This window comes from Squalius cephalus, assembly GCF_949319135.1.
Source record: "Squalius cephalus genome assembly, chromosome: 8".
Lineage (NCBI taxonomy): Eukaryota > Metazoa > Chordata > Actinopteri > Cypriniformes > Leuciscidae > Squalius > Squalius cephalus.
In genome coordinates, this window is record NC_137129.1 from 4216331 (window position 1) to 4243694 (window position 27364).

At 37.3% G+C, this 27364-nt stretch overlaps 1 protein-coding gene across 2 annotated transcripts; it reads right to left on the reverse strand.

Moving 5' to 3' along the window:
• Window positions 1-28: 28 nt before the first annotated feature.
• kiaa0319l (KIAA0319-like) lies at window positions 29-25439 on the reverse strand. Of its 2 annotated transcripts, none has more exons than XM_079879122.1 (22): window positions 25257-25439; window positions 22849-22975; window positions 22615-22732; window positions 19808-20142; window positions 17388-17640; window positions 17153-17251; window positions 16426-16517; window positions 13501-13588; window positions 13307-13399; window positions 12144-12276; window positions 11740-11968; window positions 10038-10161; window positions 9792-9924; window positions 8745-8893; window positions 8498-8649; window positions 8163-8301; window positions 6564-6723; window positions 4214-4356; window positions 4008-4130; window positions 3370-3460; window positions 3203-3291; window positions 29-2251 (listed from the first exon to the last, which is right to left on the reverse strand). In XM_079879122.1, the coding sequence occupies exons 3-22, from the start codon at window positions 22709-22711 to the stop codon at window positions 2055-2057; spliced, it is 2919 nt and encodes a 972-aa protein (XP_079735248.1). In that variant the 5' UTR covers window positions 22712-22732; window positions 22849-22975; window positions 25257-25439; the 3' UTR covers window positions 29-2054. The 2 variants fall into 2 exon arrangements, with proteins under 2 accessions (XP_079735248.1, XP_079735247.1); XM_079879121.1 differs by having other exon boundaries at window positions 22849-22984.
• Between the last annotated feature and the right edge of the window lie 1925 nt (window positions 25440-27364).

Below are 27364 nucleotides of genomic sequence, written 5' to 3' on the forward strand. Positions count from 1 at the left end.
CCAACAGATCCACTTCCTTATAAGGACAAAGGAGAGAGAGAGAGAGAGAACGAGTGTTAGAAAGTGATGCAAAAGAGTAAAACAGGAACAGGAAGACTTAAGACTGAGTACGAATATCAATTTTGTTTGATTGATTTCACTAAATCTAGGTAATTATATGTAGCATTAATAAAAGGTATTTCCTCAATCTGCCATGTAAGACATAATTATGTAATAATGAAATTGCTTATTTTCTTAGTTTTTCCTCTTGCTTACTGGCAGGTTTGAAGCAGTCTATGTTTAGACTTTTTTATTTATTTATTTTTATACAGTCTTATAGTTTGAAGTCTTGTCCAGAATTATTTGTGGAGCTGGAGAGGAAGAGACTTGTTGCCAAAACAGGAAGTGTGGATGTCACAATTTTGATCTGCACAAACTGTGCATGGAATTAACAAGTGCCTGCTTTGACTTGTAATAAATAGACAGTTTTCAATAGTTGGCTCTGTGTGCTTTAAACCAGGGCATTTCCAATGTTATAACACCGTTTTAGCAACTATTTGACAGTGTCCTTGTTATGCATGTTACATATAATAGTAAAAGCTAAGCATAATTACAAACAAGGGACCTTAAAATACAGCATAGCTTATTTTTCCTCATTATGCTCACATATGCTCAACAAAATAAAGTTAATCTCAAAATTAAAATCTGTCAGTAAATAACCACTTTTAAAAAAACATTTAGACCCCCCAAAAAATGGTGAATGATAGAAATTAGGTGTTCATTCACTAAGATCACAATAATTAAAAACAAAAATATAGGCTTATGGAGTCTAATTTGGTTTCAGGCGAGTTTAAGCTCCACTTGAAGCAGTAAACGTGTGATTTAGTTGACAAGAAATTGTGTACAATTATGAGATTAAGGACAGAAATCAAGTATAACAAAAAAGACAGCTGTAAATATATATTTTTTAATTTACTCCAGTTGAATTAGAACAAGTCACATGAAACAGGGAATTCTTCACTAAAAACAACAACAAAAAAGCATGGATTAAAAAAAAAAAAACTTCATTTTCCCCATGCACTCATCTGCAACTCAGACATGTAGGGAGGAAAATTAATTTAAAAAAATAAAATAATAATAATTGCACACATCGTCAAAATAACATTCAACCTTTTCATAATAAACCATCAAGTAACATTGGAACTTAAAAGATTCTTGGCTGAACTGAAACTATTTTCAAACCAAATGATGATTTCTGATCAGACAGTAAGTCCAAAAAGAGTAAAATGCAGTACTAATGCAAGCCCAAGTGTAACAAAACATGATTTATTATTTGGCGGCTGTTCCAGTTTGAGTAAGCCAGACCCCATCCTGTCATATTCAGAGACTGGTTCCAGTGCAACATCCAATACAGTTTCCAGTGTATGATATTCCTCCTTAAAGAAAAGAAACCCTTGAAAAACATGGCTATTATGCTGCAGACGTCACTTTTGCTGGTGTTTAAAGGGGCGAGACTGCAGAGTAGCACACGCAAGTCTCAATTTAATACATGCAAACCATGAAAAAGGAAAAACAAAACTTGCCTTCTCATGCAGTCATACATGGCACTGTTGGGTGCCTTAGGACTCACTCTCTGCATTATTACCACAAGTAAAAATATACAAATTATTAGACATGCCAGGCAGTGTTTGGATGTGACAGGCTGCCAGTCATATCAGGAAGCTTCGAAGGAAGGGGACAGTGAGGCAGGCTCAGTTATCCGCGGTGAGATGAGACATTCTGGTGGGGAAAAGTTCCTCAGGGAGCTACTCTGAAATGCTCAACCCTACAGTACATCTCAACATTCTCATTGTCTTTTGAGGTGCGTGGCTCTACAGATCTGACCATTCGGGTTTAAACGCATTTTTATTTTGGCTCAGACTGGGCTGCGATTCAACCCGAGGATGCATGTGCAGAGGTCATTCCTGAAGTCCTGCAGGATCCCTCCCGAATTAAAGTCGTGACGCGTGTCATGGATGAGGGGTGAACAGTGCGTTGGTGCGATACGAGAGGTTTGGTGTGTGTGTGTGTGTGTGCTAAAGCAGCTCCTCTTTTTGTTTTTTGGGTTTGTGAGGACCTTGGCCGTTACGCAGGGATCCGTTTTGGGGCGGCAGGAGTTTTCCACGCTCTCGGTCGGACCACGGGACGCCCGCCTGGCCGTCGTCACTCTCCAGATCCGAATCAGAGTGCATGAGCGCGGAGGATGAGGGAGCAGGAACGGACTTCAAGCGACCTGGAGGGGAATGAAGCATCTTAGCCATGGAGGACGTACCATAGGGTTAAAAATACTAGGGCACGTTCATTTTAATATAACAATTTATTCATTAAAAATAAAAAATATAAAAGTGAATAAAATATAAAAAAACAGTTATAAACCATTATTAATACTGTTCCAAATATGTTGAATATATTGACTACGGTTCAAAAGTTTAAGATTTTTTAATGTTTTTGAAAGAAGTCTCAGATGTAATATTGTAAAATATATTTCAAAATGTCACTTGTTGGCATTTCTTCTTATTATTTTTATTGTTGAAAACTGTTGCTTAAAGGGATACTTCACCGATTAGCATTAAGCTTTGTATCGGTAGAAACCCGGTAGTATTTTCGTTATTTCGTAGTTGTATCATTTCTCCCGACACTGCCCTCTGTAACCGGTAGGCGTGGCGTGGGAGTGGCCTCGTAGGGCAGCGAAGCAAGTGCATTCTGGGAGTTGTTGTCTTTCATCCACATGAGTCAAAAATACATTTTCTGGCTTTTCTCAGTCTAGAAGGCACCAACTTTTAAAATAATTGCATATTTCTGCTACATAAATGACCCAATTTAAATACACGTTCATCTTTCCAGCGGTGAAATATCCCTTTAATGTTTTGTACAAACTGCAATAATTTTTTTTAGGATTCTTTGATGAATAGAAAGTTCAAAAGAACAGCATTTATTTGAAATAGAAAACTTTTGTAACGTTATGTATTTACTGTCACTTTTGATCAATTTAATGCATCCTTGCTGAATAAAAATATAATAAAAAAAATAATCTTACTGCCCCTAAATCTTTTGAATGGTAGTGTATATTCAATTCTTTACTCTGTCTTTGGGAAAACACTTTTAAATAAGTGATTAATTACAATTAATTACGTAATTTATTAATTTAAAATATTGTTCAGCGACTGACAGATCATTTTATTACCAGGTCTTTGTAACTGTAATTCCAGAGCCTCTTGTTCGTCCCCATCCAGCATTTTATAGCGGCTCTTTCGTCTCCCTTTGCTTTTCCGTCTGCTCGAAACACCAAGAACACTTTTAATAAACACAAGCAATAAACTCCAAATAAATGATCATTTGTCTAACCCTTACCTTCGACAGCAGCACACAATACCCCATATTACAGTCGCTACGCCAACCACGGTCATGAACGATGCTATCGTCACATATAATACACTCCATTCTGAAAGAAAACATAAACAGGCCATTAAACTTTGACATGTAACTTTGTTCAACTTTCTTTAGTGCGTAATGTTGCTGTGTGAGCATGAAAAATGTCAGCAAAGTTGCAAAGAAACGCCTCCATTGTAGTCTTCAGTTTTCTTCCCAGGAACGAACACCTCACAATATTTCTAATTTAAATAATTCCCGCCCAAGCTAAATAAAGGGGCGGGGCCTGATTGAGTTAGTAGTGTGTTGAAACTGGTGGTTATGTTAAGAGGCGTTACATTTCTCAAACGCGCTCAAAGCAGTTGACCAATCACAACATACTGCTCCAGCCGACCAATCAGAGCACATTAAGCTTTTCAGAAGGAGGGGCTTCACAGAGACAGGAACTAAACAGAGCGTTACTGACAGACTGGGAAGAGAGGAGCCGCAACAATAGAGAATATGTGAAAAATAATGTTCAAGCATGAAAACATATTCTAGTAGAGCCGAAAAACAAAATCAAAGGCATAATAGGTCCTCTTTAAAGCAGCTTCCCTCAACAATTTTAAGTGTCTCCTCACCACAGTTGCTCACAGCATCCCCAAAATAAGTACTGAATAAATTCTCCATCCAGAACGGGTGGCACACGCAACGTCTGGTGAAGGAGTCGCATTCCCCGTGACTGGAGCAGTTCAGCTGGCAGACTGGGGAGAGATCACACGGTTAATACAAGACCAGTGCTACAGTAAAAACATGGGTTAATAGGGTGTTTAATATGAATACTCACTGACTGTGTCCACTCGCCGGGCCCTAAAGATAAGGAATTCATTTTTTTGCTTGCGAAATTTGTTGCGTAGTTCCATAGCAACACTATGGCCAGTCAATGGAGGTCGTCCAGGACCTCCAGACACCAGAAATACCAGGCGAGTGCTGTAAAGTACACAAGTAATCATTGTATATGCAACATATATCAAACTTTTATAAAACTTCTGATATGACTGGAACATGTGAGTGTGCATGATTTTAAACATTTACTTCAAAAGTACTATAGAGTGCTGCAGGGGTGACAGATTTTGTTACAAGTTAGCATTTTAGCACTTCCAGTTCCATTCATTGTTATATGTGACCCTGGACCACAAAACCAGTCACATGGGTACATTTTTTGAAATTGAGATTTATACATAATTTGAAAGCTGGGTAAATAAGCTTTCCATTGATGTATGGTTTGTTAGGAAAGCACAATATTTGGTCGAGATACAACTATTGAAAATCTGGAATCTGAGGGTGCAAAAAAAAAAATCGAAACATTGAGAAAATCGTCTTTAAAGTTGTTCATTTGTGTTCACGATTGTGCAGCATTCACTCACAGAAATAAATGTTTTATATATTTACGGTAGGAAATTTACAAAATATCTTCATGGAACATGATCTTTACTTAATGTCTTAATGATTTTTGGCATGAAAGAAAAATCAATAATTTTGACCCATACAATGTATTGTTGGCTATTGCCACAAATATACCCATGCGACTTATGATTGGTTTTGTGATCGAGGGTCACATATATACACAGATGCCTCATTATCAGCTGTGTCTATGCGCCGCTGTACGCATGGAACGGTCAAAGCCATGAACATTCGAGAGCAAGTTGACTGAGCATCTGCAACCAGAGTTATACTTATGTATGAATATCTATATCTGCAATAAAGTTCAGCAGATGATTTTGCTAAACTAACACAAAACAAGACGAAGGCGTCAGTTAAAGGGGTGGTTCAGGATTTTGGACATCGGACCTCATTTCCAAGTTAGCCTGGGTGTTATTTATCAGTGGAGACAGTTTTCAAAAATTTTCACCCAGTCCTCCCAGTTGCATAGTTCGCCGGTGCTAGGCTAGTGCGAGTCAACGGTAACGGCTAGCCTGCCATTAAAACAGTTTTACCCACTCCACAGAACACCAAAAGCAAATAAATTATAACGCCAGACTATCGATGTAAATGTCTATTGAGAGAATAATGTTAGAAATCAAACTACTCTTGCATCACATTGCAATAGTTATACTTTGTTCCCTGTATTTATTAGCACAGTATACAGCAGCGGCGGAGAGATATTAAGTTACCTAGGCAACCGAGACTACTACTAGCTAGCTAGACGTCCCAACTGTAGTGCGCTTCTGTTCTGTGTTTACTTTTCGGCGCAGTACTAACCGGAGCAAAGTAATACTCCGCCGCTGCTGAGAAACTAGTTCCTGTAAATGTAATGCGATCATTGAGATGCAAGAGTAGTTTGATTTCTAACATTATTCTCTCAATAGACATTTACATCGATAGTCTGGCGTTATAATTTATTTGCTTTTGGTGTTCTGTGGAGTGGGTAAAACTGTTTTAATGGCAGGCTAGCAGATACCGTTGACTCGTGCTAGCCTAGCACCGGCGAACTATGCAACTGGGAGAAAATTTTTGAAAACTGTCTCCACTGATAAATAACACCCAGGCTAACTTGGAAATGAGGTCCGATGTCCAAAATCCTGAACTACCCCTTTAAATGTATACACCCATAGTAAATGTAAAAAACATTTAAAAAAGTACCATAGTAAAAACCTATAATACATATAAAAAAAAAAAAAAAACATATTCCCACCAGTGAAAGGTTATCCTATTTCTTTCGTGAATTTAAATCTCTGAAATCTCTACAAAACTCAAACTTTCAAGGGAAATGTTTCACACAAAGACTGAAAGAGTTGTCAGAATCTTAATGATGGTGACGCTGAAGCTGCGACTGTAGTGTAGTTTTTTTTATAGTCTATATTAACTTTTCACTTCTGACAAATGAATTTAGGCTTCAAAATTATCATGATGAACAAAACGTGCAAGAATCATAAACATTTGTTGATCACAGAGCTTATTTTCTACAATAATCCAAAAGCCAATGGAAAATTGGGTTTTTGTGGAAGGAACCAGAGTGATCGTGGTGACCTACAAAAATACGTCATCACTGCAGCGCTCAAGTCTATTTATGTGAAAACAAAGTTCTTCTGTGGTTTCTTTACAGTAACATGAAGCAATTTAATCAGATCAGTGGAGATGAGGCGTTAACTTTAGCGCTGCCTATGAAGCCTTAACTTGCGCTAAGCCGGATTTACCTGTGCTCGTTGAAGGCGCTAATCTCTCGCACAATGATGTCACTGTCCAAGACTCCCAGAAGGACGCCGACCTGCCTGATGAACATATCCTTCTGTCTGCGGGACACCTTATCCACAGGGACGTCTAGGATCAGCTCCACCAAGTCTCGCGCATAAACATCTGAGGAAGAACGAGAGAATTATAGTATAATTTAATATATTTTACTTAAAAGTGTTCTTTTGAGTTTTTTTTTTTTTTACAAGTTCAACTTTTTTTTAGTGTCACTTTGTAATGTTGCTGTTTGCGCATGAAAAATGTCTGCAAAGTCGCAAAACACAGCGGGAGTTATTCTCTATATCAGTGTCAGTGTTTCTGAACTCCCTGAAACGCCTCCACTCTACTCTTGAGTTTCTTCCGGGAACGAACACGTCACAATATTCCTCATTTAAAGGGGACCTGTTATGCAAAATTCACTTTCATAAGGTGTTTGAACACATATGTGTATCCACAGTGTGTGTAAACAACCAGCTTATAATGGTAAAAATCCCCCCCTGAGTGAGCCGCAGAACTCGTCCACTGTAAAAGCTGGAGATATACAATGTCTGTGCCAAAAAAATCATTACAAATGTTCTGTGATTGGATGTACCAACGAACATAAGAGTCTCCATAGACTCCCTTGCATCTGAGCCACTGAGGACACAATGGTTGAAGTTCATTTATGAAGAAAAATGTGCCGAGGAAAGTCGTTAAAGTGTTATATATTTGCTCAAATCAATTTTACGCCGGACCGCTTCACAAACAAGGGTCAGTTCAACGCTGGATTTGCACAAAAGTTTTTAGATTAATATGACAGTACATGCTAGTCAATGAGTTGAATTAACTTAACTCCACAAATTTATCCACTAACCATTCAGAAACATCCAGTTCTAAAAGCTGTAACTTCTTCCGGAGTTTCTCAGCGTAAGGCTGAACACCGCGACTGACAATTTCTGACATTTTGGCTCCGCCCTCTTCTGGAAATGTCTCATTTGCATTTAAAGGGACACATAAGAACGGCGTGTTTCTGCTCACACCCAAATAGGGGCAAATTTGACAAGCTATAATAAATGATCAGTGGGGTATTTTGAGCTGAAACTTCAAAGACACATTCTGGGGACACCAGAGACTTATATTACATCTTGTGAAAAGGGGCATAATAGGTCCCCTTTAAAGGGGCGGGGCCTGTTTGAGTTAGTTAGTAGTGTGTTGAAACTGGCGGTTATGGTAAGGGGCGGGACATTTCCCAAACACGTTCGAAGCAATTGACCAATCACAACACACCGGCCCAGCCGACCAATCAGAGCACAGTGTGCTTATCAGAAGGAGGGGCTTCATAGAGACAGGAACTAAACAGAGCGTTACTGACACACTGGAAAGAGAGGAGCCGCAACAATGTCAGAGATGTGGAAATAAGGTGATTTTTGAACATAAAAACCAATTCTAGTAGAGCCCAAAAACAAAATCAAGACTTTGAATGCTCAAACAGCGACATTGCACACTAAAGAAAGTTGAAAATATAAAAAAGTATAATAGAACCTCTTTAATACAATGCTATTAAAAACAATGGCAAGCACACAGACCTGGTCGAACCTCTACAGTGCCTTTGTCAGCAGAGGTCTTTCCCTTACTGTCGGTTACAGTCAGGGTGAAACTGTACTTCCCTTCCACCAGATTACCAATAAAAAGCACTGCCTGGTGGTCAGAGTTATTCAGGACATCCTAGAAGAGAAAAAGAGAGGGCACATTTCAACAGTGTCGTCTTCTGGTCCTGATTAATAGCTCAATCTTTGAGGAACACATTCTTTAAGGAACTGTACCAAATAAACCGGTTTCCCTTGTTCTGTCACCACAAGGGAATGAGCCATGAATGTAATGTGAATGCCAGTAAGAGTTTCGCTTTATAAACAGCACTGACCCCTGCAGCCGGGCTTGACTCTTCACGGGTCCAGAGGTAGCTGATGCTACCCTTATCATCTGATGATCGAGAACCATCCAGAACTGCTGTCCGGACGGGAAGAGTGATCGGAGGACTGGACAGCACTTTGGCAACAGGTGGCTGATCATCCTCTGATTTGAACCAGCCAAAAGCAAAATTATTTCTAATATGACAGACAGACCACAACAGAACTAACACCAACATAAAAACATTTAAGGACGCACACCTTCTCGGACGATGACAGAGACTGTGTCAGAATTCTCCAGCATCCTTTCATCCGTCACCGTCAGCATGAAAATGTACTCGCCCTCTTGCAGACCCGTCACCACAGCAATCGCAGTGTCCGCGTTTTCAATCTTCACCCCTTCTGGGCCCCTGTGACCCCATCAAAAACATATAAGCCACGAGTCTACAACTAAAATAACTACATTACTACCCTGTACATTTGAAAAGTAAGACATTTGACACAAAAAGTAGGGATGTAAATCAATTACAAATTAATTCAACATATGCAGATTAATTATTTAAATTAATAAAAAATATTTTAACAATAATATTTGCTAAACAACAGCTCCCAAAGACAACACACTACTGTAGTAGATGAGTAAACCATTGAATAGTAAATATATTTTTGTAATATGCAGTATTATATACACACTACTGATTTTTTTACATGTTTTTGAAAGGTCTCTAATTGCTCACGAAAGCTGCATTTATTTGATCAGCAGAAACAGTAATGTTGTGAAATATTATTACAATTTAAAATAACCATTTTCTACTTTATTATATTTTAAAATGTAATTTATTCCTGTGATCAAAGCTGAATTTTCAGCATCATTACTCAGAAATCACACTAATATGCTGATTTGCTGCTCAAGAAACATTTATTATTATTATTAATGCTGAAAACAGTTTTTTTGGACATTTTTGTGGAAACTGTGATGCATTTGTTTCAGGATTCTTTAAAGAATAGAAAGTTCAAAAGAACAGAATTAATTTGAAACGGAAATCTTTCATAACATTATAACTGTCGTACTGTCACTTTTGATCAATTTAATGCATCCATGTTAAATAAAAGTATTTCTTACAAAAAAATACTTGACTGACCCCAAATTTTTAATGGTACTGTATGTTAAATGTGTTAAATTGGCCTTAGCAAAATAAATCCAGTCCATAAAATTAGACTGTACATTTTGTACAAGAACATTTTAATTATTACGAATTATAAATGCACATAAAATGAACGCGGGAGGAGTGATCGTGTGTAACTGACGTGTTCTTTGTCCAGTGGTACGTGGCAATCTTTTGGTCATCGGTGCTCTTGCTGCCGTCCAGTGTGGTGCGATCGACAGGCAGCGTCAGCTCCTTATCTGGACCAGCATCCGCTACAGGGGGCTTGTTGTTCTCTGGAGGGATTTCACATAGAGAGAGAGAGAGAGAGATCAAGCACAAACAGAAGCTTCAAATGTAGATTTACAAGTTAAGTATGAATCATTGTGCCCTGTATTTAAAAAGATACCTGGCTGGACAATGACAGTGACCTGAGCCGTGTCTTGCTGGCCAGACGAGTCAGTGACGGTCAGCTGAAAGGTGTAGTCACCCTCCTGCATGGCAGAAAGCTGCAGAGTGGGCGTCCTCACACCCTATGGAGAACAAAACTCAGTAATGCACTCACTGACAAAAATAATCAGCATAAATTGCATTCAAAATAGAGCTGCACGATTCTGGATAAATTGAGAATCTGTTTTTAAATAGAGATCACGATTCTGAACAGACATCTAAACAAAATAGCATGTCATTTACTAGAGGTTCTGACAAAATGTTAAATGCTGCAGTCTATTTAAAAAAATATTTGAATGAATTATTAAAAAATCAGTTTGAATGAATGATTCAATGACTCACTCTTAAAGAAATCGCCCCCTATACCCTAAACAGGGCACTATTTGAGGGGACAGCCGTTTGTAGTGGTGTCCGAAACCATAGTGGATGTTATCGATTGCATTCATTCAATCCCACAATGCACCGCAATCATGAGTGAATTCATGCCTATAATGCCTATAATGTACTGTGACGGTCACGCCGAATGAATTACCACGTCTCGCCAGAAGATGGCGCCGCAGCTGAATCATTCATACATACATTTCCCAAACTGGTACAATGAGGGGAGTTCAAGATAAATGTTTTCATTACTAAAGAAGCTGCCAGTTTGCTAAGGCTATGTTTCCTCGGAAACGATCTGAAGAGAAACCGCAAAAGTGGCTTTGCGTTATCATTTTTTATTCTGCGTTTAGGCGAGCGTTATGGGGGGGAAATCTGCGTGCATATGGTGACGCTCAAGTGTGTGAAATTCGATGTAGCGTGCACTCCAGGCGGCTAGGTGGCAATGTGAAGCACTGCCACACAACAACAGACTTTTGCATTTTTACCCTTTAGACGGGAACGCGACGGTGGAGCGTTTTTAAGATTTCCACTCTGTAAAGGTGGTTTCACTTTTTTGCGTTTTTAAGCCCCAAAAACGCCGTCACCGTCTAAACGAAAGGCACATCTGATCAAATATTTTTACGTTTTCACCCGCGAGTGTTCTTGTGTAAACAGGGCCTCAGTTTCAAATGATTACTAAATAGCAAACACAAACTATGCAAAAGCAGCAGCCCTTCCGGCGCACTCAGTGTCCGAATTCACTCACTCGTTTTCATTCACTCCTTCAACTGGACTATATTAGTGGACTAATGTAGGGAATAGTGAATGAGCTATAGAGGGCAATTTCGAACACAGGTTTGCACAACTGCATGAACAAATCTCTTGAGTGAATGATTCAATGACATGCATTTTTTAACAGTCACTTGTCGCCACCTACTGGTGTAATTATGTAATGATGCAATCTTTATTTGACGTGTTAAGTTACTTTCAAAAGGTGATTTACTCTATTTTGATCGCTACTGTAGACATCAGTATTTATATACGAACTATCAACTTTTATCCCAGAACTTCTGTGATAATTTGAATTACTGTAACAGAAATAATGATACTGTGTGGTTGAAAAGACTGTTTGTGAAGCTGTTTCATAATCATATCTATACCTGACAACTGCTCTCTCTGGGTCAGAACACAGAAAGGTTTAATAGTCATAGCCGAATTGTCATCATTTAGAAATAAGATTGTGCGGGTGTTTGAATCGAGATGCAGCTCTACTGCGAAATGGCATTGTGTTTCTCATGTACCTGCATCTCCACCACCTTGCCCTTGCTCTCAGGGCTGAGCGACCATTCATAGGACAGATTCTCATGGTCGTCGGTGCTTTGGTTGCCGTACAGTATGATATAGTTGTGTGGCAGTGTGATCACTTGGTTGGGTCCAGCATTAGCTGTAGGCTTGTAGTCAGTGGCCTTGTTGACTAACAACATGGCTTGGGTTGAATTCTGAGCTCCATCCGAGTCAGTGACCGTGAGTCTGTTAGAGGAAAAATATGATATAGTATAACAACCTTTTTCATTTGTTGTTTATTTTTTAGGTTCTTTGAACAGTTTGCCAGAGGACAGACTGGTTTGCCGGGTTTTGCAGTGGTTATCTGCTGAATATGCCCTGTAATACAGGGCATGTACAAAAAAATTTATATAAGCCATACCTGAAGGTGTAATTCCCAGGAACCAGGTTTGTGAGGGTGAGAACAGCAGTATCACCTGAGGCCTTTTCTTCTCTGAGCGGCCCTTTCACCTCCTCCCAATGCCACGACACCACTTTATCATCATCAGTGCTCACTGAGAAACACAAGACATTAATGATCACAAATGGTTCATTAGAGATTCTTGGCCAACGCAGAGGACATTATATGTGACCCTGGACCACAAAACCAGTCACAAGACGCACAGGTATATTTGTGGCAATAGCCAATAATACATTGTATGGGTCAAAATTATTGATTTTTCTTTTATGCCAAAAATCATTAGGATATTAAGTAAAGATCATGTTCCATGAAGATATTTTGTAAATTTCCTACCATAAATATATAAAACATTTATTTCTGTGAGTGAATGCTGCACAATCGTGAACACAAATGGACAACTTTAAAGACGATTTTCTCAATGTTTCGATTTTTTTGCATCCTCAGATTCCAGATTTTCAAATAGTCGTATCTCGACCAAATATTGTCATTTCCTAACAAACCATAAACATCAATGGAAAGCTTATTTATTCAGCTTCCAGATGATGTATAAATCTCAACTTCACAAAACTGACCCATGTGACTGGTTTTGATATGGTAAAGACATTTAGCAATCTGTCTGCACAATGTTTAATAATATTGTTTTTACTGTAAATTTAATCAATTAAATGCAACCTTGGTGAGCATTAAAAAACTTTTTTCAAAAATGAAATATTTTACTGATCCCAAATTTTTTGAAAGGTTCAATTAAATTCACATTTATTCGTTTAGCGCTTTTCACAATACACACATCATTTCAAAGCAGCTTTCCAGAAAAAGCATGAGTTATGCATTTCAGAAATGTACAAATACAAATCACAGTTGGCTAAAAAATATATTAATCTAAACAATGTAATAATTTAAGGCACCAACAATAAGCTCATTGAAGTAATGAATACTTGTTTGTTAACAAATGACTATGCCATATAGAAAGTTTTAGCATTGGTGCATGTTGATTTAGAGGCGAAAGGTAGAGTACTTTTTATTCGTTTCTTTTTTTAAATAATGCAAGTAGTATAAAATGCTATAATGGCTCATACAACAGTAAAAACTGGTTTAGTGAGAGCAAAAAAAAATGTGATACGCACGTTGACCGTCAATCACAGTGGAGCTTGTAGGCAAGGAGATTTCCTGGTACTTTGGAGAAACTACAGCCACAGGTGGCTTATTCACTCGTGGCTCTGTAGAAGCAAGACATGCAGGACTTATACGGGCTGACCAAACACAACTCTGAAAACTGATTTCAGTATACAATTAGCATGTACATCAATACTAAAGTCACCTGGTTTGACAGTAACGTTGACGTATCCCTCCCCATGAGCACCGTCACCATCCACTACCACCTCAAACTCATAGAGACCCACTGTCAGCTAAGAGAAACATATTCAATATTAGGATTGTTTAGAATATATATATATATTCTGCAGGGGCCGGTTGTACCAGCTGTGCGTAAGTTACATCTTAGCCTTGCTTTGACGTAAATGGACACCAAGTTATGCACTTCTAAATATTTTTGCGTTGCACCATTAAACTTAGTTGAAGTGTAACTCTACGTATAAACTAAATATTTACGACAGCCTCCGATCAGGAGTAACGGTGGGAATAAAATATCAGACAGACTGAACTGCATCAATAAGCTCTTCTTTTACCTGACAGACTTCAATTCTTTGGACATATGATAATGCTGACATTTACACTCATGTGAAAGAACATTATGTGAAAAGATTACTTTGTTAGCGGCTCTTTAACACGAACCCATCCTAAACAGCCAAATATAAATGTAAAATGTATAAAAATAAATGTCAAATATCAGTCATAATCAATAAACGTAATTTCTTATGTTTTTTGTATCAATATTTATCTATTGATCCTTATTAACTTCATTTCAAATACAGTTTCTGAATGTTATTTACATATAAAAACACTCATGTTATTCATTATCAAGTAGGCTATCGTATTTAATGGAAACTTATTTTTACCGTTAGTAACGTGAGGCAAAAGAAGTTAGAATGAAGGATAAACTGAAATTCACCGCATTTCACCACAGCTTCTGCTCACGTATTTGAAGGCTGCTATTGGATCATCGAGGCTAAACGTCATATTATGTGACTACGCATTACTTTACGGAGAGCTTACGACCTACTAGCAACGTTCTGCCTTACGATATGGCAAGCCGTTTTATCTTAAATTGTACCCAGCGTTACTCGTCGTAATTGCATTTTTACTAGTAAGAACTAAATTTGAGAGCTCTACAATTCAATTCTTACTAGTAGCAATTACAATTAGAGAGTTCTCTTATTCAATTATCACTAGTAAGAATTACATTTACAGAGCTCTCTAATTCAGTTATTACTAGTAGCAATTACAATTAGAGAGCTCTACAAATTAATTTTTACTAGTCATATGTCTCCATTGACTTCCATTCATTTTTAACTACGGAGCTCTCTAATTGGAATTGTTACTAGTAAAAATGCAATTACAATGAGTAACGCTGGGTACAATTTAAGATAAAATGGCTTGCCATATTACGAACAATTGGTGCAACGGAACAAAGTACAGAGTTCGTTACAAACTAGCTAGTAGTTACTAAGCCTCTAGTGTGGACTTTACGTTCCAATTTAAGAAAGAACTTACGGCTGGTGCAACCCGACCCAGGACACTAACTCTCCAGGAACAGGATTGGACAACCCAGGTCTAAAAGGTTTGATTTTTAATATATATATATATATATATATATATATATATATAAAAGTGCATTTTTTACGAGTAAAATATCTCTGAAGTATATTCCCATTAATATTTACCTTTTTTAGTACACCAGGGTGACTAGGAACATGAAACTGTCCAGCTATGACTTTGTGTTTCACAGGAGTTTAAATATGAGGAAACACAAAGGCCAAATCCGCTTAATCATCAATCACAATGAGGAAAACCACAGAATATAGTTCTGATGTGCAGCAAAAGATTGTTGACCATCACGAAATAGAAAGTGGCTGTAAGACAATAGCTAAAGAATTGAAAATCCCCATTTTGACCATCAGGGCAATAATTAAGAAGTTATAATCAACTAAAGATGTTACGAATCTGCCAGGAAGAGGACGTGTGTCTATACTGTCTTAATGCACGGCGAGGATGAAAGTTTGAGTGGCCAAAGACTCTTCAAGGATCACAGATGGAGAATTGCAGAGATTAGTTGAGTCTTAGGGGTCAGAAAGCCTAAAAAAAAAAACTAAAAAAAAAACCCTACATCCCCACATGTTGTTTGGGAGGGTTTCAAGAAAAATGCTCCTCGCTCCTCCAGAAACAAACTCCAGCAAATTTAATTGTCAGACACGACTGGAACTTCAAACGGCACAGGGTTCTGTGGTCAGATGAGACTAAAAAAAGAGCTTTTTGCCAGCAAACACGCTAGATGGGTTTGGTGTACACAAGGATAAAAAGTACCCCATGTGTACAATTTAATATACCGTTGGATCTTTAATGTTGTGGGCATATTTTTCTGCTGGAGGTCCTGGACTTCTTATTCAGATACATGGCATCGTGGATACTATCAAATATCAACAGATAAAAAATCAAAACCTGATGCCTTCTGCTAGAAATCTTATAATGGGCCGTGGTTGGATCTTCCATCAGGACAACGATCCAAAACAAACATCAAAATCAACACAAAAATTTGTTGCGGAGCACAAAATGAAGCTTCTGCCATGACCGTCCCAGTTCCCTGACCTGATGAGTGGAGTGAACTGAAGAGAAGAAGCACAAACATGGATCTGGGAATCTGAAGGATCTGGAGAGATTCTGTATGGAGGAATGGTCTCTGATCTCTTGTCAGGTGTTCTCCAAACTCATCAGGCATTATAGGAGAAGACTCAGAGCTGGTATCTTGTCAAAAGGAGATTGCAAAAAGTATTTAATAAAAGGGTGCCAATAATTGTGGCCAACGTGTTTTGGAGAAAAACATTTATTTCATAATGTGATTTACTCCCACTTTCAATTCTTTTACTTAAATGAAAGGTTAGAATTTTGCAAATTTTTTGAATGAAAGATCAAAAGGATAAACAATGCAGATTTATTTTTTACAGCCAGTTTTGATCATATTTACCAGGGGTGCCATTAATTGTGGAGGGCACTGTATATAACTTTTAGGCCATGGGTGTCCAATCCTGCTCCCGAAGAGCTCCTGTAGACAATGAACACTTTTATTTACCTTACTGAGCTTAAGCGTCTTGCTGTGTTTACCCTCCATTTCTCCACTATAGTCTTTTGGATGTGTCCTCAAACGCCAGTCATAGTTAGCCCCTAAAAGGAATTAACAGAGAAATTATAACAAAGATAAAGGAGGAGAAGCTATGGAAGTAAAATAATGACAAATGTTTTTGAAACAAAAAAGCTTGTTGAATTGCACTACTCGAAAAAATATGCATTGCATTAACCACGCTTGCATTTTAAAGCATTGTATTTTCAGGGCTTGCATTTTTATGGGCTGAAATTCAACATGCCGTTCCCGGATGTCAAATGTTGAATTTTCTGTCGAATTTGAACCACTGAATTTGTGGAAGCGAAATAAAATGGATCGAAAATTGCCGGTTGAATATTATATATTGAATATTATTGAATATTATATATTTTTAAACAGAATGAACATTTTGGAAGTGAAATCTGAAAGGTGAATGGTTTTTTGAATTTTTAATAATGAAAACATTTGTGAAATGTTTTGAATTGTAATATTCACAGCTTAAATATACAACCATGTTGAATTTCAGCCCATAAAAATGCAAGCCCCGAAAATACAATGCATTAAAATGCAAGCAGGGTTATTGCAATGCATATATTTTTCAAGTAGTGCAATTCAACAAGCTTTTTTGTTTCAAAAACATTTGTCATTATTTTACTTCCATACGAAGCAAACAGCAATGACTTATTTAGAGCAGTACCTGAAGGGGGCTCTGGCACTACAAAAGCATTCAGTTCCACCTCACTGCGGGGTAACGTGACCTCCACATTTTTGCCGGCAGACACGACCAGCTCTCGCACTGAAACAATTGTTACAATACGTCACAGATAAAGTCTGATTTGTAGACCTTGATTTTCATTTACTTTGAAAACCTCACATGAAAGGTAATACATACAGAACAACACAACACATAATTCTAGAGCAGTGTGTCGTACCAGCTGGTGTCGTTGATGGAGTCACTGTGTGTGTGTCAGGCGTGGACTGTGGAGACTGGTTACTGTTGTTTAACACTGAATGATCTCCAGTGTCTGCATCCAGTGTTGAATTATGCTCAGATACTGAGACAGCTTCATGTTCGCCACTGCCACTGGTGGACTGGACGGAGGTCTCACCGGCTGTATGTGGAAGAGCTGCATCATGGGATGTGGTCAATGGCACTGTGGGTTTAACAGACTGGTCCTGTATGTCCTGTGAGGGTGAAAATATCAGTTAGTTCACAGAGATAAGCTGCAAATGCAGAAATGTTATGCTTTAGGACAGTGGTATTAAAATTTGATTACAAAATTTGTCAAAATAAACAACATTATAATGTACAGTATTAAAAAATAAATATTCATTTTGAGACTTTATATTTAACAGACTTATTAAATTATTTTCATTATTATATAAAACTTAAAAATTAACTTTAAATAAATATTAGATGATGGCAAAGGTAATCTAAATGTAAAATATGGGAAATGATATAAAATGAAATGTGTTATGCTCCATATAAAGAGTTGAAGTGCAAGATTTTATGCTTCAGGACAGTGGTATTAAAATTCTAAATATGTTTTGTCTAAATAAATTATAAATAAATAAAATCCTATTTGAAAATTCCACAAGTCACCACAACATAATAATGTACAGTGATCTAAATGTAAAAAAGGGGGAAATGAGCATGCATAATTAAATGCAACAAATAGAATATAAATAGAATCACAAGAAAATAAACAATTTTGTCTAAATAAATTAAAAATAATTCAAATAAAATCCCAACAAGTCACCACAACTTTATAATGTACATTATAGGGGTGTAACGGTACGTGTATTCGTACCGAACCGTTTCGGTACAGGGCTTTCGGTTCGGTGCACGTGTGTACCGAATGACTGAATGCAATATTTTGTGTGCGGAACATAGGTACATTTTCGTGTTTCCACACGAACATATTAAGTGGCGGAAGTCTCCGCGTTCAGCGCAAATCCCGCCCTGCAGCTGATTCTAATGTTTTTTCCTATTAGACATTCTCTGGTTTTACCCGTGTTTTACCCGTGTTTTACCCGTCGTCACTGTAACAATGAAATAGACTGCATGGCGAAAAAAAGCTTTTCCGCTTCGTGTGCGCCGCCGCACTCTCCGTTCCGTGGCGTGCGCGCGCGCGCGCGTGTGTGTGTGTGTCGACGACGACCCGCTGCGCTCTCTGCTCAATGTTCGAGTTCGTGTTTGCGCTGCGCGTTCTGCTCTGTCGTTAACGGCCCAAACACTCCAATCATGTACCGATCACGCACTGGAAAAGCAAAGTCCGCTCAAATAAGGTGAAATTTCTCAGTAGTAACTTAGATTTCTGTTTGCTGAGCTGGTATAGTCATGCTGGCAACAATGGTAAAATGACCTGCTCTGATCACATGCTCTGGTAATAATAGCTTTGTACTATAGCTTTGGACTATATTTTATTTTGATAATTATTAAAAAAGTGGAAAAAAAAAATCTTAAATTGATTATGTTGATTGATTATTGAAAAATAATAATACATTAATATATTTGTTTAATATTATTTTAATATAGGGCTATTTTCTGTTCCCGCACTGTAATCATAGTTATTTATTTATATTTTTCATTATATTTTATTATGTGATATTGGTTTGAGACTGAGAGTATTTTATTTAGTGGAGAACTTTGCAGCAGTATTTTATTTCTTATTCTTTTTTTATTTTATATCTATTTTATTATATTTTATTAAAAAGTGTTTAAAAAAGTGTAAACAAATTGTTAAAAAAAGTTTATAGTAATAAACAACCTGCAGTTTAATGTTTGCATTTCTTTCCCTTACTGTACCGAAAATAAACCGAACCGTGACTTTAAAACCGAGGTACGTACCGAACCGTGATTTTTGTGTACCGTTACACCCCTAGTACATTATAAAAAAAGTCATATTCATTTTGAGATTTGCTATTACATTTAACAGTGTAAATTAATTATTAATTATTTAAAGATTATTAATCATTATCAAATAAAAGAATTAAATATCACATTCAATTAAATATTATTTGTTTTCATTTGTAAAATGTAAAAAGGTCATCTAAATGTAAAAAATATGGGAAATGAGCATGCACAATTAAATATCCATTAATCAGACAATATATACAGTATATGCTGCAAATCAACAGTTAGTGCAATATTTTATTCTTTAGGATAGTGAGTCTCATTCACAAGCTCATATAATCCAGATTCATCAACATTAGAACGAGGGTAACAACAAGCATATGCACCTTGCCGGTGGATATTTTTAGCACATTTATTAGTAAGAACACTTGTATGCACTTATCAGTGAATGAGACTCACTACTGAACGCGTTTGAGATCAGATAACATGGCTTACACGCTCCGTCTCCCTGATTACTCTGACATCCTCGGCGTTGAAAACGTCCCTCTTGCTGCGCATGGCCGTGTTCAGATGCTGAAGAAGCCCCAGAGATTCTACATCCGGCTGAGGAAGAGACCTAACGGCGCAGCCCTTCGCTCGAGTGCAGGTCAGCAACACGCAGCGTCCACCGAGGCTCCACACGGCCCCGCAGGAGGGCTTCATACAGCAGGATTCCCAGCATCGAGCCCCTAAATGATCCACTGCCAGTGGCTGCCAGCCCAGACCGATGACGCTGCTCCAGTGGATACCCAGGACACCCCCCGTTACTGTGCACATGCTGCCCGAAACCCCTGAGAGAGGGACAGACGAGGCACAAATGAAGGTTGACAAGGAGAAATTAGAGCTGAGAGGGAGAAAAAAACGACTAAAAATGGTGTCAGTGTTTTAGACTGTTTGCACTGGGATATCAGAAAAAGAAATATCAGGATACCAATAATCCGACTTTTTTGTTAGGGCAGATAACCGATAAATGCCTAAATTTGTCTAAAAAATAAAATAAATAAATAAATAAATTAAATTATATATATATATATATATATATATCTCCAATTTAGGGTGCTATGTATCCATAATTGACCTAAGAATAAATAAATAAAAAAACTCTAATATTGTCTAATAAACAATATATGTCTGATAGTAAAATTCTATATGATTTTGTCTAAATGAACTATCAACAAACAAGCAAATAAACAAATTATTTAATTTAATTAAATTCATCATTTAAATACCAAAATTGACTTGAGTCACCACATTATAATGTACAGTATGAAAAAGTTTCTATACATTTAAAAGGTGTTATTAAATTATTCTCATTATTAAATATTGAATTAAATAATAGATTTACATTTTTATTAAATTAAATGAAATACAAAATAAATTAAAACTATTATTTTATCATTAGCAAAAGTCATTTTAATCTAAAAAAATAATAATATATTATATAATAAAAAAAGAATCAGCATGAACGATTAAATATATGCTAACATTTGCAGATATATCAGAAATAATGTACAATTTATATGCAATGCAATTGGTTATTAAATTCAGAAAACAACAGGTCTCTCAATTAAGCTCAACTGCAGAGCTCAGAACAATAGGCTACTGACGGTCCATGCATGCAGACTCGCATCCAGCCCTGATTCGATGGGAAATAATGCCTGTCCGTGCCACTGCGAAACAAGGCTGTTTATCACACAGGTCACTAACACATTACACTCGTCTCTGCACTGACAAGTTCCAGGAAGTAAGAGTCCAGTTAGACATCCGCCCCCTTCCCCAATCCCTTCATAGACACGGTTTTGTCTCTAAAGACTGTAACCATGACAACAGAGGGTCGTTAATTATGGGGTGGCAGTGAAACTTAAACTGCAGGACACAGAAGCCCCAGCCGTGCAGTTTTTCTTCGGGGTGGGGGACTGTCTATAGGCCTGTTGTGCGATCCCCCCCCTTTGTGAAAACGAACACAGTGTGTCCATTATGCTTCCCACTTTTGTAATCCTCCAAATCAGTGCCATCACTCATCAGTCACAAACATACACATGCTACAGGCCAACAATGGTCTAACATCCAACTAGTCAAATAATGCTGCTGACTAGTCTTGTTTAGGTTTTTATATTTTTAGCTGTGTTGTTTTAGGCTATGTTCACAATTGACCGTTCGCAAAGACCCGCCCCCTTTAGTTACTGTTGCTATGTCCGACAAGCCACGCCACTCCATGTTCTCACACAGTGAAATATATACATCGTGGAGCAAAGAGACACTGACAACACACTGACAGACCAGGTTACTTTTGATATGAAACAAAGTCTCAACTTTCAAATTTGGTAATTTTTTAAAGAAATTTAAACAATAAATACCGTTTTGTGGCTCTTTAATGTGTCTGACAGATCGCTGTAGAGTCTCAGTTAAAGCTTCTCGATCATCTCTTCCTTCTAGTTCATTTATAGCATCAAATAAACATGAAAGAACATAAGAAGGAATGTTGTTTTAACCGCGGAAAGACGTCAGTACACGCTTTTCAAGTTCAAATCCGCCAACGTTAATCTACTAGCTCTACTGACTGCTTTGTCGGACAAAAATGGCGGATTCGGCGGATGGAGGATTATGATTGGTCAGATCGCCTGTCAATCAAACTCCCTGCGAAGGGTCAATTGGCAGGTTTGGTTTGATTAAAACAAACCCTGATGCGATTGCTCTGATAGTGCGGTTCATATATAATTAATATATAATATTAAATATATTAAGAAAATTAAAAAGTCTTTCCCTTTCCTTTAATCCTCCCTTTTCTGGCTTATGCTACTCTGAGCAATGCCTGAACTTTGTATTTTGAGCAATTCTTGCATAGTTTTTGCCTCTTCACGATGACTCACTTAATTTAGTCCTAATTTGCAAGTCACTTTGGACAAAAGCGTCTGCTAGATGACAAAATGTAAATGTAAATATAATACATTTAAGTCACTAAGCCATTCGGCTGATATCTCTAAATAAGCTCTAACTTTAATAATGTTCAACCAAGGGAAGAAAAAGCTTCAGGGGGTAGGAGTGTTTGGCTCGAGGTCATGGTGCAAATTTACTCCGAACCATCCCTTTAAGAATGACTTAATGTATAATTTTTTGGGGGATCCAGACCAAAAGAGCTGAGAGAACCGAACACACCTTTAATTATCATGCAGTTGTTCAGCAGCACAGATCATTCTTCTTATGCCACTGATTTGGAGACATTTCATACAGAGATCACAGAAATGACTACGGGACCTGCTTACCAGAGACTGAACAGAAGAAATACAGACAGCTCAGGTACAGTGAGGTCAACTGGACGGGCCATTTCCATCTGCGCATCCTCAGCTCCGCATTGAGCATCTTCTAACTAAGAGCACACACCTTGGAAAGAAAAAATAGATATCAAACTCGTACAGCGAATTCTTCTTACAAAAGCCAAGACTACAACAGACATTAGTTTGTGTTGTAGTTGCAATAGCAGAGAATGTTTGTCATACCTTTCCCCAAAAACGATCCAGAAACCCCAGCGACACAGGGAGGTAAATGATGTGAGACGTGAGCAGACAGGCGAAGAGTCGTCCACACAAACTCCTCCTGAAGCCACAGCCGCATCGCACCACAGCGCTGCCAATTCTGGTGAGAAATTCATATTAATCATACAGGACGAGAGATTTAGGGCAAAAATCTTATCTCAGCATTGTTAAAAGCAACAAACATTGATGTATCAAAGTGTTCTAATATAATTAATGCTTTTCCATTATTATTTTGATTTACTGACAACTCAGACAACACTGCAATATCAAAAATATGACAATTTGACAAATATGACAAAAATGATGCTGTCAGATCGATTAATAGCAATTAATAAAAGTTTATATATGTATATATATAGAAACACACAGACACGCGTGCATACACACATATCTATATGAAGAGTTCAGATGCAAAAGCCTCTAAGTGCCATCTGAAATTTTCTTCTAGAATGATCCTTTTTATAAAGCTTGTATATTTAAGTTCAGTAATTTCACTTAAATGACAATTAATAGGTAATTTGCATTGCCATTTAAGTGAAATTATAGAACTTAAATATACGAGCTTGATAAAAATGATCATTCTAGAAGAAAATTTCAGATTGCACTTAGAGGCTTTTGCATCTGAACTCTTCATATAGATACACATATATTATGTAAACACTTTTATGTTAGATGCGATTAATCGCGATTAATCTATTTGACAGGACTAATATATACATATATATATATATATATATATATATATTTATAAAACTTGGATGTTAGATGCGATTAATCGATTTGACAGCACTAAAAAGTAATATAAAATAAAAATAATTAATATATAATATTAAATATATATATATATTAAAAAAATTATTTCCTATAATCCTCCCTTTTCTGGCTTATGCTACTCTGAGTAATGCCTGAACTTTGTATTTTGAGCAATTCTTGCATAGTTTTTGCCTCTTCACGATGACTCACTTAATTTAGGCCTAATTTGTAAGTCGCTTTGGAATAAAGCGTCTGCTAAACGACTAAATGCAAATGTAAATATAATACATATAAGTATATATAATAAAAATAAAACAATATAAATTATTAAATATATTCTCAAACATATTTAAAATTAATATTTAATTTAACAATCTAAAGCCAGGCGTATGCAGATGTCACAACTTATGAGGAAGTAAGAAACCGAATGCAACTATTTTTGGATGAGAAAATATGTCACTTGACTGAAAAATAAAACCAAAAGCTCAAATCTCAAAAACGTTTGGTTACATTACTTCACAAACAGTAACATTCAGATACATACTTCTTAAAATGTCAAACAAACAATGGCTGGTTTTATCAGGGTGTGAAGGAATGAACAGGGATAGTTCACACACACACACACACACAAAATATTCTTCAGTCATTTAATCACACGCATATTGTTTCCAACCTGTACACTTTCAATCTTCTGTGAAACACAAAAGGAGAAGGTTTGGCATAATGACAGTTTCAATCATCGTTCGTTTTAAATACATAATTTTACATACAATGAAAGTGAAAGGTGACAGAAGCAGTTTTTCCACAGAAGAAAGACTGTCCAACGCGACATATAAATGACGGAAGAATTCTTATTTATGAATGACTTATTCCTTTAAATCATTGGGTATATTTACCTACATACATTTCACTTAATGTATTTCAAAATAGTTTAAAGAGAGTTTCCAAAGCACGCTGGTTTTGAATCTTTTGATGTTGTTATGATGGACAGGCAAGTCGCAGGCAAACGCGATGGTTGAGACAGAGACAGGTGTGTGTACAAGACGTGTTAAGATCCGGGATGGCAAGCTGTCATTACAGGCCGTCTTTGCGCCAACACAAATACAATTACGAGTAAACGGATTCATTAGGGGTAATTCATGCAGGTTTTATTTACCGTGAACGCGCATGCTGAGTTTGCGATGTCATTTAACTGAGTGACCGGAAAATTAAGAAATGTCGATGACAACATCTTAAAATAATAAAATTAATAATTTAATATAAGGCACTAATCATCTTCGCGGTTTACGTTAAGATTTAAATGGATGTCAGTTCAGAATCTTAATGCGTTTTTAAAACACTATTTACAAGTTGGAAACGCTCACATTGCGCACTGATGCATATTAAATGTATAACCCCCAAAAACGTCACGTTTAGTCGACATTGTGTATTTTGCTTGTTTTTATGCATGACTGGTTGAAGCTCGCGCGTATTAGGCAGTTTTTGGTTATTATCAGTGGACAGGTTGCTAACAGCTGTTTAGTGTTAGTTACCACTAACTCACGAACGAGCCAGTATCATCACGCGACTCTGTGTTTATCGATATATTGTGATAAACAGTGTCAAAATATGTCACTCACCTGCTCAATGTCAGTCAGATTACTGTGGCGCAAAATGACATTAGACCTTTACAGCAGGACCTGTTTTCATCTCGATCTGGGTCAGTAATCTCTCACACTCACACGGACGGAAACAGACGCGCGCTCACGGCGAACCGTCGCATTTCCGCCCCGCACACCGAGTCATCATTTTAAAACGTTAGGATTCGATCACAAAACAGAACTTTGGTGGAAGTTATCAATATATAAAATCAATAATAGAGTTTTAAAAATACAATTTATTTAGCAAAGTATAACGTAATGAAGATGCCACTCACAAACATGGCCGAAAACATTCCCCGAAACGTCACTTCCGATTTTGATTTCTCCCTCCAATATATAAAACCTATATAATATCAGATTTATATCTGTATATGTAATGGTTAGGGTTAAAACGTATATTCAACAATATTTTGTGACATCTGAAAACTGAATCCCTTTTTTAAAGCATTTTATTGTTTTCGTTTGTTTTGTTTTTTTCATGTGTGTTAGCGCTGGTTTCTGGACTCTTTTTTCCCCATATATTATTTCACCACACCAGAGAGCGCTGTTTATCTTACTTGCTGGCCTTTAGCTCTCTCTCTGACCAGTCTCTCTCCGGTTTCCCTCCATCTGTCCCTATTTAATATAAAAATAGGCTATAAGGCGGGGGAATGCTAGCTCGCACATATAGCCTATACAGTAGGCTAGGCTACTATTCAAAAATTTGGACTGGTGTGGGTGAAATTAGCTTTGCAGGGAAATATAAATGTTATATGTATGACACAAAAATGTTAAAAACAAACAAAAAATTATATCATTATGTTTTTTTCTAGCAATGAGCCAGAGAAAAAGCAGGACCCTCATGAATTGGAGAATGCCAAGAGCGTGCGTGCAAGAGCTGTAATCTAGGCAAAGGGTGGCTTTTGAAAAACAGCAGATATCACACTACAAAATTCACATATTTTACTTGTGTTATAGTTTTGTGTTTCCCATAGGCCTATAGTTCTTTCAAGCTCTATAGCTAAATCAGACATATCCTGGAAGTATAAGCCAGGAAGTTGAAAGAATGCTGTATGTCCTGGGGAAACATCTGGGGCTTTAGACATGAATGAGTCGAAGTGGGTAGATGTTATCAATGATGTCATAGTCATACCTGACCGGAAGACTGTTTGCGCTCTTCTGAGGATTTACAGCCCTTTGGTATCTAGACGCTTTGAAGAACTGATACAGCATCATCAAGGTCAGAGGTCACACCAGGTCTGTCTTTCAAACAGAGTTATCAGTATCAGTAACAAGCCATCTGTGTATTCAACAGTACAGGTTTCTCCAGTGCATTTATCTGTTTTACCACTTGTGGCACGACGACCTCAGATCAGCAAGGGAGGGAATACACTTGGTTCTTGTGTAGATATAGTATGAACACTTTGCATTGGCCATACAGCTCATGTGTGAAAGGCCGTGTTAAACTGTGGACGCAGGATATTTGCATATGACTGCGGATGGAGCAGGAGATTAAGAGCATGTCCGGTGGCGGGGCTGAGTATTGTGTTTGAGCAGCGAGGCTGACTCCTCACTGCAACAATGACTTTGGGAAAGCAGGTTTTATTGATGACATATTGTTACATAATTGTTTACCTCAAAAATAAAATTCTGTTATAATTTACTCATATTTAGAAAACTATCTGAAACTGAGGCCAATTAGAAAGATACAAATCAAGTACTTTCAGGACATCATGGTTCAGCTGAATAACTGCCACAGATTAATGGGAATGCTATCGGATAGTTTTGGAGGATTGGGGTCAAAATCCCTTGTCTTTTCTTTATATATATATATATACTTCTGAATGATTATTAATTTCATTTCTATATTCAATGAATGATTGAAAATGCTCAAATACTGAAAAATGAAAAATACTCTTGATCATATATTTGCTGTGAGTGTTTAACCAGCTCTTTTTAGGTACATTCGGATCTCTGTAACCGTGCTGACATGTACGGGGTCTTGGGATAACCGGATCTCCTGAGTGAGAAAAACACATACTGAGAGGGGTTTGGGAGAAGACCCTCTACATGTGATTTACATTCATCTGATTTTCTAGGGTACTCTG

Coding starts and splice junctions, on each gene's coding strand:
- kiaa0319l (XM_079879122.1), bottom strand. CDS start 22,711: ATGCTCAATGCGGAGCTGAGGATGCGCAGATGGAAATGGCCCGTCCAG. Junction 13,589..16,425: donor AGACGCTTAAGCTCAGTAAG/GTAAATAAAAGT, acceptor TGTTTCTCTTAG/CTGACAGTGGGTCTCTATGA. Junction 11,969..12,143: donor CCTGGGAATTACACCTTCAG/GTATGGCTTATA, acceptor TTCCTCTAACAG/ACTCACGGTCACTGACTCGG.